Source organism: Limulus polyphemus, unplaced genomic scaffold, assembly GCF_000517525.1.
Source record: "Limulus polyphemus unplaced genomic scaffold, Limulus_polyphemus-2.1.2 Scaffold415, whole genome shotgun sequence".
In the NCBI taxonomy this organism is placed as follows: Eukaryota; Metazoa; Arthropoda; class Merostomata; order Xiphosura; family Limulidae; genus Limulus; species Limulus polyphemus.
In genome coordinates this window covers 451,478-463,857 of record NW_013666025.1, presented here as the reverse complement: position 1 = coordinate 463,857, position 12,380 = coordinate 451,478, and the positions used below count along the sequence as shown (strand labels likewise).

The 12,380-nt window shown below is 32.0% G+C and overlaps 1 protein-coding gene across 1 annotated transcript in view; it reads right to left on the bottom strand.

Moving 5' to 3' along the window:
- Positions 1-910: 910 nt before the first annotated feature.
- The window catches only part of LOC106458088 (calcitonin gene-related peptide type 1 receptor-like), a 64,863-nt gene continuing 53,393 nt past the window's right edge, over positions 911-12,380 (bottom strand). The window contains exons 14-16 of the mRNA XM_022384220.1: positions 11,311-11,352; positions 10,188-10,277; positions 911-3,284 (exon numbers count right to left, since the gene is read on the bottom strand). Coding sequence (XP_022239928.1) covers positions 3,207-3,284; positions 10,188-10,277; positions 11,311-11,352 — 210 coding nt within the window. The 3' untranslated portion in view covers positions 911-3,206. The remainder of the gene's footprint in view (positions 3,285-10,187; positions 10,278-11,310; positions 11,353-12,380) is intronic.

Sequence of the window (12,380 nt, the reverse complement as noted above, 5' to 3'; positions counted from 1 at the left end):
GTAGTGTCATAACTCATCATGTTCATGTAATAGTCTTATCCTCGCCCTATTTTTCTACCAACTTTACTAATATTTTTTACTATTTTCCTTTAATAATTTAATATTATTGCTTAAAAGATATGCAGTAAAAAGTGTGTTTTGGTCTTCTTTATAGAGCCTAATTAAATACCCCAAAGACATTTCTTTATCTGATCGAAAACTAGAAGGATGATAATAAAATTGTAGATAGAAATGGAATATTAAAATTTCGGTTAAATTTTTGTGGTATTAACGTTTTAAAGGCACGAAAAATGTTAAGCTAATGCGAATAAGATATCCAGATATCGATTCGTACTGTAGAATGAGATATGAATCTCCTAAATAGAGAGTCCCATGAAGAAGTGATGTACATTTGGACATGACAGCTTTACGACGGAACTTTTTACAATGGCTACTTAGTTGCAGGACTATTGTCAAGGTGCACAGGCGTCAGACAGAGCATGAACGGACGTGGCAACATGGACTATAACGACGTGTTGAAGCACAGAAATTGTTTTGACATAACACACCCAACCTATGTATTTTTAAAAAAACTGCATTCCACATTTAAAAAGAATGTGCGAGATCCTAAAGCTTTAGCATTTTTTTTTTAAATTTAGATATTTATTCAACAGAAAAGATTGGCTGCCAAGCCATCCACTGAACATTTTAACGATTATGTTAAATTTTGAATATGTATCAATCAGTATAAAGTCGTTGTTAAAAAATGATGTTTCAGGCAATCCAAGAAAGATGATAAAATCAGATATTTAGAAAGGGTTTATAGATTATACATCTATTTCAGAATTTCTGCTTCGATTTGAAAGTTTATACTTGAGCTCTAAGCTGATAAAACATAACACTCAAAATCATATGTGCAAGTAAAGTTTATTTGTATTCTCACTATATCTGATACAAAAACAGATATCAGCCCAATTATACAATACTTCACTAAGTAACTAACGCATTCTTAGATACAGTAAGCAAGCATTTAAATTAGTTCTTTAAACATCATTGATACACCTTTTCTGTACTAACTGACACTGTTATAATTTTGCTGTATTTAACATTGTTTTAAAATAATGTTATGCAGACCTAATGATTTACTAACTACTAAGCATCAAACACAACAACAAAAACACGTACCGTCATTTTGATATATTACACTCACACTGCTAGTAAAAGCAATATAAAGGGTCGACTTCTCCTCGGTCCTTTTGGCACAATTCCAGAACAATGAGGAATGTAGAAAACAACATCAATTTTCAGTACAAATACAGGTTATTTAATGAACGATAAACCATGTAGCAAAAGTTCCAAATCAAAACTGGTTAAATAATTCACCTGGTTCCTTATTGTTAGAACATTGTTGTAACCAAAACAACCAGTTTAAAATTGTTTAAATAATTCACCTGGTTTCTCATTGTTAGAACATTGTTGTAACCAAAACAACCAGTTTAAAATTGTTTACATAATTCACCTGGTTTCTCATTGTTAAAACATTGTTGTAACTAAAACAACCAGTTTAAAATTGTTTACACCTGGTTTCTCATTGCTTAGAAAATCTGTTGTAGCCAAACAAATCAAAACTGTTTAAATAATTCATTTAGTTATTTATTGTTTTCAAATTATTTTGTAATAAAAGTAACCAGTTTGACACTGCTTAAATAATTCACCTAGTTACTCATTGTTTACAAATTTTGTTGTAACGAACCTAGTAACTCATTGTTCTGCTTTTCTGCTCTCCATCTGCCAAGAATGTAGTATTTTTTTTATCTTCCCTCCACCAAAGGGAAGATAATTGATAATAATTTATTTTCTTGAACTTATCCATTGCTTAAAATATTTAAAAATAATAACTTATCTTTCATTGTGCCAAAAAACGTCGTTTTGGTTTTTTACTATAAATATTACTAATGTCAAACAGTTACTAAGCGATAAAGAGATCCCTCATTCCTCGACTTTAACTGGTTACATTGAATTATAACCCATAACTCATAATTTTGTACCCATCTATAGAAAGAGTTATTTTTAATTCATGTAATACAAGTCTCGTTATCTTATCCATATTCCTAACGTACATAACATGATACTCGCAAGAGTATATATATATATATATATAAGACAATTTTTTAAGTATATAACTACGTCTCAACAATTCATAATTTAAAAGTATTAGACTGCTTGTTGAATTTCCTTCACATCACTGATAATAAAACATAGAAATTAATCAATAGTGCCTCTTCATTTTCATTGTGAAGCCTTAACAATTTTTGTTTGTGTTAGATCTTTAAAAAAAAATTGCTGAAATAGTTTATGGGAACTTTAAAAACCTATCGACGATCTGTATCTTTAAGTTTGTATTGAAATGCCCCAGTTTTTATTTTCAACATGGGGTTTTTGCTGAGAGCCTTAGTTTTTTAATTAATTTCAGGACTTTTAAGAAACTTCTTTAAGAACTGTAGTTTTTATTGCTAATTTTCAAGAAGTTAAGAGATCCTATTTACGAGCTTTGATTTTAGTTATTGATATCAAAGCTTTTGAATATCTTTCGTAAAATTCTTTTGCTAGTAGTTTCAAACATTTATCATAAAATCGCGTCTTTTGTTTTTCAGTTTTTATGATGTTCAAAAATTCATCTCAGAGTCCTAACTTTTATTATGCAGTCTTAAATATTTTAGAATTAAACGGAAGAGTCTTGGCTTTTGTTCCGCGTAGTCGAGAGAATCCTGTTTTTTCTGAGACAAATCAGACGCTAAATTTAGTATGACGTATCATAAGAAATATCAAATCTAATTTGTAATCTATTAAACGATTATATCAGATTATATTTATACAAAGTTTTCTTCAAGATAGCAAAAACGAAGAATTTTGGTTTTTAAGGTGCGCCATATCAATATAATTATGTGGCTGATCACCGCATAACTAAGAGGTACTTTCATTTTTGGGGTAGTTCTGTCGACGAAAGTACAAAAGCGCCAATTCTATGCGGAGAAAAAAAAATTAACTTAACATTTTTCTGCAAAACATCACTTCTTCAGTACAGTTTAAACATAACACAGTTCTTCCCTGATTCATCAATCAGTGGTTTCGGTCATGCAAAAACTGGAAACATTATTTTTAGCCGTGGATTTTCTTCGTCTTCTTGATACAAACCCACAGAATAAACCACCTATTTTAGGCTGCTCTCACGGAAAGACATGTGTCACGGTCTCTTTCGTCTTCACATTTCTAGCTGATTTCTTGCCGCCTGCCCGATTGGATTCCTAGAACGAAGAAAGACAACTAACGCTAAGATCATGATCTGCGTATCATAGAACTTTCCAATAACTTCTTTTCAATTTTCAGAATGTGTTGAGATTACTTGGTGTTATCATGTGATTTTGTCAATGGTCACGTTTTTACATATATTAAACAACTGTAGTACCGACATGTTTTTGTTTGGTTTTAAAACATTAAGCTCAGTACTTATGCTAAAACAGGCTATTATATACTATTATTAATGTTTCTTAAACTTTATTGTAAAAATAAACTCTTTAAAGGAACGAGTTTTAGCGATGGAAGATTTCGAAACTTTACAAACAATTCCAGATGTATTATATTTACATAATAATTGCGTTTCTTATTCCAAGTCCATTGTAATGGTAATTTCAGCCACTTTTAATAATAGTCTAAATGATGTGGTATGTAATATTTTTGATAATCATCAGCTTATGGCTGCATCCAGGAGCACGTAAAAATTACCCGACCCAATTTCAAAGCACATCAATGAAGAGTAAATAAATCAATTGTCTCTTTGTTTGAGGACTTCCTGCTGTAAGCAACTGAAGCTCGGTATCAAAATTGACTGTTCTATCAAAAATCAATGATCACTTGAAATTTTCAGTGGCAAACCAATGAATAAAAATGATAGTTTCTTTGCACTGACCAGTAATCTTTCTGATACACTTGGTGATAATGTCGGGAAATTTAATTACGGTCGTACTTATTATCTATGTTATATTTATAAAGAAAATTGTTGAAAGTGTCTTCTAGTTATAGGAAATGGTCTATTTAAAATAGCCTTACCAACATGAAAAATGTAGAGCCCTATTTATATTTACAGGTTAAATTACGGCTTTGGATATTCTTAGATGTATATCATCTTAGTATTATTTTCTAACATGCCTAAAGTGAGTAAGTAGTAAATGTTACTAGACTTATAGTTGATAGTCATAATGAACTCAGGATGTAACTTTTAAAACCGTCTCACCAAATAAGTTTAGATAGTCATAAGGTAAGATTGTTATTTTTACCAAATAAGGTTAGATAGTCATAAGGTAAGATTGTTATTTTTACCAAATAAGGTTAGATAGTCATAAGGTAAGATTGTTATTTTTACCAAATAAGGTTAGATAGTCATAAGATAAGATTGTTATTTTTACCAAATAAGGTTAGATAGTCATAAGGTAAGATTGTTATTTTTACCAAATAAGGTTAGATAGTCACGACACATGCGCATTAACACAGATACACACAATCTATCTACCCAGGCATGCAATAATAATTTAAAAATAAAACACAAGGTAATAAAATTTACATTTACTCTTTGATTGATTACACTTGCCGTTAACAACGTTTTCGACCGTGAACCCAATAATACCACACGAGCTTTGCAGTTTCAGATTAGACCTAAATCACATCACTAACCACTGTTATAAAATATGTTTATTTACATCTACAAACACACAGACATATTTAAATATAACAGTCCCATAACTGCCTTATCTTTACGCTAAATATACTAAATTAGCCTGATTTATGAAATAATGTATCGAAAACAAATAGTATAAGAAATATGTGAAAATGGCTAGTTGCACTAAACGTGATGCACAGAACAAAAGTGTGTTGCGTATACATGATTATAATAGTCGATGTCGTTATCAAATATTTTCAATATATTAAATAGCAGGTTTGCCATGTTCTTTATAAAAACGTTTTATTTAAATGTTGGATGCTAAAGAAAACAAAGATTGTTTGTTTGAAGTCAAGCACAAAGCTGTCTGTGCTTTGCTCACCACGAGTATCGAAACCCGGATTCTAGCGTTATAACTCCGCAGACATACCGTTGTGCCACCGGGGGACACAAACAAAACAAAAAATAACAATAAAGAAACAAAAATCAAGAAGAAATTCAATTAACAGCTGACATTTTAAAATAATAAATTTTGCCTTTTTTCTAAAAATGTACCGCAAAGATCATCATTTTTCAAATTTTGCAAAACAGAAGGGGTTCCACCTATGCAACATAGTTTGAATTTCCTTTTCGTTAAATGTGAAAACTATATGTAGAACTAGCCATCTATATATCTTTAGTTGTTTATAAGATTTTTAAAACTTTAAATTTTTCTTTCATTCTTAAAATGTTTCGACTTACCTGTTGAACCCAAAATCTAAGTTGCATGCATACAGAGTTTGCTAAGACTAATATATTACTAGATTTACAACTCATAAAATCGTTTTTAGTGTAATTATTAGGCTTACTAGGAAGTTTACACGAGCAGATCTAATTTTATCTGTCTACGACTGATTAAAGCAAGCCATAGTAACATGTAGAAAATACGTAAACTCAGGTTCATGCAGACTGTACAAAAAAGTATATATATATATATATATATATACAAAAAAAATTCGAGACTCCCTAGAATCCTTAATCAAATTTCCAAGATTCTTGAATCATACCACGCAGGATTAAAATTGCAATTTCATGGCATTTTTGCTCATTAAACGTGCTCGCCTGTGGAAACTGCAATGGTCTCGAATATCGCGAGATACGAGATTCACAATGGCTGACACAAAATATAAGCAAACCCAATTCCTATAACCGAGATTTTTCTTCCCTTTATTTAGCATTTTTAGATAGTTCAACTTTTCTAGGACCGTGATTTGAAGACAGTATTTTTTTTTTTAAGGATTTTCAGCACTGAAATTTTTAGAGGTCGTTATCCATGAATTTCCAGGATTTCGAAGACTTTTGCAAATCCTGATAAACATAGGTTTTATACAATGTTCGACCACAAAAACTTTAATAAAGTTCTCACGTCATTTTAGTCGACAGAACAGTTACTGCGGCTCGAACATTACGTTGAATGGCAGAAAAGTTACTACGGCTATAACATTTCGTTGAATGGCAGAAAAGTTACTACGGCTATAGCATTTCGTTGAATGGCAGAAAAGTTACTACGGCTATAACATTTCGTTGAATGGCAGAAAAGTTACTACGGCTATAACATTTCGTTGAATGACATTTGTTTGTTTGAAGTTATGCACAAAGCTACACAATGGACTATCTGTGGTCTGGCCACCACGGGTATCGAAACCCGATTTCTAGCGCTGTAAGTCCGCAGACATACCGCTGTGCCACTGGGGGGGGGGGTGTTGAATGACATAAAAGTTACTACGGCTCTAACATTACGTTGAATGACATAAACCTTAGAATACATAAACATTTCCAGCGTACAAAATATGTAAACACAACGCTCTTTGATTCCATGGAGGGTTAATCGTGCTTTACGTATGCCAATGAAGTAGATGTCGCTGCAGATGCCATGCATTACACCACCAGTGACATATTTAACACATGAATAAAGGACACAACAAATTCCCGGCGTTCAACAGTAAAATTCTTCCACGATTAAACTTTAAACTAGTAGATATTCTATATCAAGTAATCTCCGAGGAAGGATATTCATGTAGTGATAAATCAAAGCCAGAAACATATCAATTTCAACATGGCACTGGCAAGGGAAGATCAGTACTACACTCATAGGAGGATGCAAATCCACCTAAACAGTACACCCGCCATTGTCATTGCCAAATTTATAGATTAGCCATCAAGGTATCTCCACTTCTCAATCAGAAATTGATTGATAACAAAAGCACTTATCTACACCAACTGCGCAGATAATTTCCAAAGATCGTTTAATCAAAAAACAAACCACGAGTGCACAAGACACATACACACACATATAAAAAGTCCTTGAACTGGAGAGATGAAAGTTTTGTAATATTCGATGAATAATAGGTGTGTTTGAAGAACAATGACAAGAAACAGACGGTTTGCTAACGACCAAGAGGTGATAAAGACGTATTTTTAAACATGATACAAAGAATGTAAAGAAAGTTTACGTTACCCTTTGTGGATGCTGCAGGCTTCTGATTTAATTGGAAATTTAAACTTCATGATGTACACAGCAAAGCAAAACCGAGCTCTTGCTGTTATTAGAAAACAACAACAAAATGTAACTGGTATTATTTATATAAGATGAAGTTATTGCACTGCAAGAACAGGAAGCCAGAACGATGTGGTTACATCAGGATAAAGCACCAAGTCACACATTAAGTTCATGGCAGCGTTTCCCTGGGTTTCGATACTCATGTGGGTACAACACAGATAGTCTATTGTAAAGCTTTGTGCTTATCTACAAACAAGGTGATAAATTTTCCACAGAAAGTGGACATCGGCTACCAAGACCACAGTAAGTGGACATCGGCTACCACGACAACATTTAAACAAACTAAATCCACCGAAGTCCATGGGTACGCCGTCAGATGATTTCTCGGGTATGTCGGTAAAGAGGATAGCAGGGAACATCGCTTTATTTTTTACGGTTTGTTTTCTAGCGTTACAAGCCCGCAAACTTACCACTGTGCCACTTGGGGGCGCCTCGACTTACAGCTACTAATCATCAGCAAAATGCTGCAAAAATTTTTTTAAACTAAAAAAAATTATTTAAAAATCATTATGTAGTCATTTTATTGAACTTGTTTTGTTTTTGCAAAAATAATCTTGTGACTCTCGCCTGTTTTAGTTAAGGGTTTTTAAGTCTTTCTTTCTCGTCCGAGTTTTGAAATTAATCAATTTTGCTCTATAGGACTTGGTAAAATTGAGCTTGTAAATTTATAGATTATGATGGAATTTGAAACTAAGGATTAGATTTTTTTTATAATCTTAATATTCCTTCTTGCATTCAGGGTTAATTTGTATTTTTTGAAACCCATTAAACAAGACTTTAATCCTTTAATGTATGTTTGGAGCCTAGTATAACTTATACGTTTTTTTTTTTCATTCTATTCATAACGAGGTAACGAAAATGTTTTCACAGTAACACACACATCTATTCAGAAAATAAGATACCTAGTTTGGTTAGACCGCTGTAGTGTCCTCCCGGTCATGGTGTGACGGTGTTGGCATGGTCAAAAAACAAAACACAGAAACGATAAAGAAGCACACTTGTTCGAACAACACAGAGCAAACTAAATGTAATTAAACTAAGTTATTAAAATTAAAAAAAAACATTCGTTTTAATAAGTGATTTATACCTTTGAAGTTATTCCGAACTGTTGCGTAGACCCACACTTTGCACAAACAAAAGACAACGAAATTGAAGAATGTTTGTTAATTTGATTACACTTGACATAAGGATTAGTATTAGGCATATTACATTTTTAAACATTGCATTATATATCTATTCTCTTAGGGATTTTTCAAGAATTAGTAGAGTGTATAATAATAGTATTCTAACCACATTATGTTCGCCATATCCATTGCAGACGACGCATTTCGCTCAATTCTGAGTTGATCAGGTTAGCTAGGATACAACGAGCACAACAGTGACTGGAGTACCATTTATATATAAGCCATTTTTTACAACAAAAAAGACATTAGTATTAGGTCTATTATATTTTTAACACTGTATCATACATATAGATTAATTTGATGTAGTTATCCACTCAAATTAATTAGAGATCTCAGTTAAGTCCAATAATGATTAAAGCTTTCCTGTTTAAAAAAAAATGATTATTGAAACTTCGTTAATTATCAATTTACGACTTAAGTTCTGAAATAGTATAGTTTAAACAATGCAAGTTTCACGATTAGCATAGAACGCTAGTAACACTTTACTCTGCATATTTGGTAACGAAATAAAGATATCAGCAGAATTGAAACACTTATTTATCTAAAGCATCTCATGAAGCGTTTCAATATTTCTTAAATATATTAATTGAAAAAAAATATATAATATAGTATGAAAACAATAACAAGGAGTAACAAGTGTAAGGAGTAACAAGCGTAAGAAGTAATTTTCACAAATATATATATATCACCAATCAGTATTTTCTTTCTATTTAACCACGTAATTGTTAGATTTATAACATCACACAAGACAGGAGAGGAAAAAAGAAAGAAAATTTGAAACAAATAAAATAGATGTAAATAAAAGCACATTTCTGATAAATGATTGTGTTTCTGCATGGTCATTGTTTTGTGTTGATAATTTTTGCAGGTAAAACAGAATATTTCGAGCTCTTTCTTATGGGTCAAACCTGGTATCCTTCAAACAAAAACTTCTTGAAAAACCTGAAAATGTGTACTAAATAAAATGTATTTAATGTTCTGTTACTCTTACTACTATTTTTCTTAAACCATGGTTAATATTAGAATATATATTTCACGTGCTAAAACGGTTTGAGGGGAAATATAAGGTTAACAATCGTGATACTAATGCCTAAAACAAAATGATTATACATACAGATGGAAATAAAAGTGTATTTCTTTGAATGAATGAAAGTATTGAAGACCACTTTCAGTAGGTGATCGAATAAACGCAGTTCTTACGGCTTTGAAAATACTATTTGTATGTTGAAGCAAAAACAAATGACACCCCATGCAAATTAAATTGAGAAAAATTAAAGTAACGCAATTTTCTTTCAAATATTATAAAAAAAGACAAGTGTAAGTTATTAACTATGTGATATTTTATTGTAAATTATGAAACTGGACATATTCTTCGTGAAACAACAGTATAAATTATTTGGTCAATATATACAATAATACCGAAGCAACAGAAAAATAGCGATCCTTTTATTATCTTTGAAAAAAAAAAAAAGACGTGTATTTGTCATGTAACACTAAAGAACCAAAACACTTTTCTGAAGCTTTACTAACCCTAAAATTAAAACATTTCTAATCAAATGAAAACACACAGATCTTGAACTGAAATAATTTTCCAACACCCACATTGATAACCGTGCATAATTCTAAGAAAACCTCTCTTTTTTTTTATTGTTAAATTACTCATATACTTTCATTCCAAAGTCTAAATCCGAAAACAATATAATATACCTACAGACATTGTTGTGACAGCATAATTCCGTTTTGTGTCATTTCCCCACATCAGGAAAGCTTGGTTCCATTTTTTCTTAATGAGGGAGATAACCTTGAGAGTTGAGATCAGAGTTTAGTGAGTTTCAAGAAGTTATTGCAGAATTCCTCTCTAAAACTGTCACATTTTATTTCAGTAAATGTCATTTAAATTATTTTTTCTGTGTTGGTCCAACTAAACAAGAGTGTTTGTTTCGAATATTCACGCATACCTACACGATGGTTACATGCGCTATCCGTCCCTGATTTTGATCTGATATAATACATAGAGTGAAGGCAGCTAGTCAACATAACCCGCCGCCAACTGTTGAGCTACTCAAATCGAATAATGGGAATAATAGTCCATACTCTTACAATGCACAGCCACAAAATGCGAGGCGCGATTTTGTAGCAACGGCACTCATGCCATAAATTCTCGCGTTTACAGTCCGGCACGCTAATTATTAGGCTATGCCAGGCCCCAAATCAGAAGGTGACTTATGGGATTTTGATCTGATATAATACATAGAGTGAAGGCAGCTAGTCAACATAACCCGCCGCCAACTGTTGAGCTACTCAAATCGAATAATGGGAATAATAGTCCATACTCTTACAATGCACAGCCACAAAATGCGAGGCGCGATTTTATAGCAACGGCACTCAAACCATAAATTCTCGCGTTTACTAGGCTATGCATGGGAAAAGGAAATTTTAAATACTTGCTGCGTTAATTTTTTGGTCGAGCTTATAAGGTATATGTATGTAATGTATTTGTATTTATGGATAAAAAAAATGACTTTGTTGCATCATCATGAATATAATGTTATTTTTTAATTTCAGTTAGTACAAGAATAATTAATTTCAAAATTAAAACAAATCTTTGAGCTGACCTATTTCATTTTCATCTATGTTTTGTTTGCCGTACGTCATCCGGATAGATATCATTGCCAGAAAACACGTTTTTCTTCTATTATATGTTTTACAGTCTTATTACTTTTGGGATACCCAAATATATATATATATATTTTAAGTATTACTAATCATTACAAACAATATATAACTATTTTTGCATATAACAAACACATAGCATAACCAGTATTTATACGCACCTCTCCATTGAAGAAACAAAATAACAGCGACACACAGAGGCCCTGAAAGTCAAACATACACGTGAAATTAACCATGGTAACCAGATAACGAGAATCACAGTTTTAATGTTATTTTGGTGTAAGTCTTTTGCGTGACTTCAGGTCAATAAAAAAATTGCTTTTTCTACTTAATAAATCCATAAATAATCTATATTTACGAATTAACAAGATTAAGACAGAGATAATATGGAGATTAAAATCTATCATATTTTCCGTTAGTTTCCCTTCATGTGAGCAAAAAATAAAATAAATCAAGAGTTGATGCATCACTACGTTAAAAAAAAAAAGCTAAACATTTTGACGTTCATGTTTCGTTACTTACAGTGTACTTAGAGCCAATAAACATTTGTTCTTTTTATTTATGGCAAAACTACAAAGGCAATCCGCCACTGTCCCTAATTTTGAATTACTGGCCAGAGGGAAGGCAGACCAGTTAGCAATACATCACCACCCACCATTTGCGGTAAGGGATTGTCTGTCACTCTTATAACACACTCACAAGTTAAAATACGGAGAATATTTTTCGCTATCGCACGGAATCGAGCCCAACTAGCCAGTTCCAAAAATCCACTGTTCTACCACAGCGCCACCTCGTGTCTCAACAGATAACTTATAATGAATAAAGTGCTCATGGTTATCATGGGTTGAACATCGTAAGTCACGATCGTAATTCATTTTAATATTAACTGTACCCTCTAAAACGAAAAATTCGAAACTAAATTAAAACTAAACATGGACACCCATTTGCTCTTTCTTATACTTCAAATAACTCTAAACTTAATTATAGTATTTTGGCACTTGTGTATAAAGTTAAAATCATAAATAATATTCAACGTTAAACTGGTACACAATTAAAAACATTTTATTTAGGCCTATCTATGGCCTTCAAAAAGTTGACGACTCTGCATGTTTCGACGTTACAACGTCATCCTTAGGAGTCGTCAACTTTTTGAAGGCCATAGATAGGCCTAAATAAAATGTTTTTAATTGTGTACCAGTTTAACGTTGAATATTATTTATGATTTTAACTC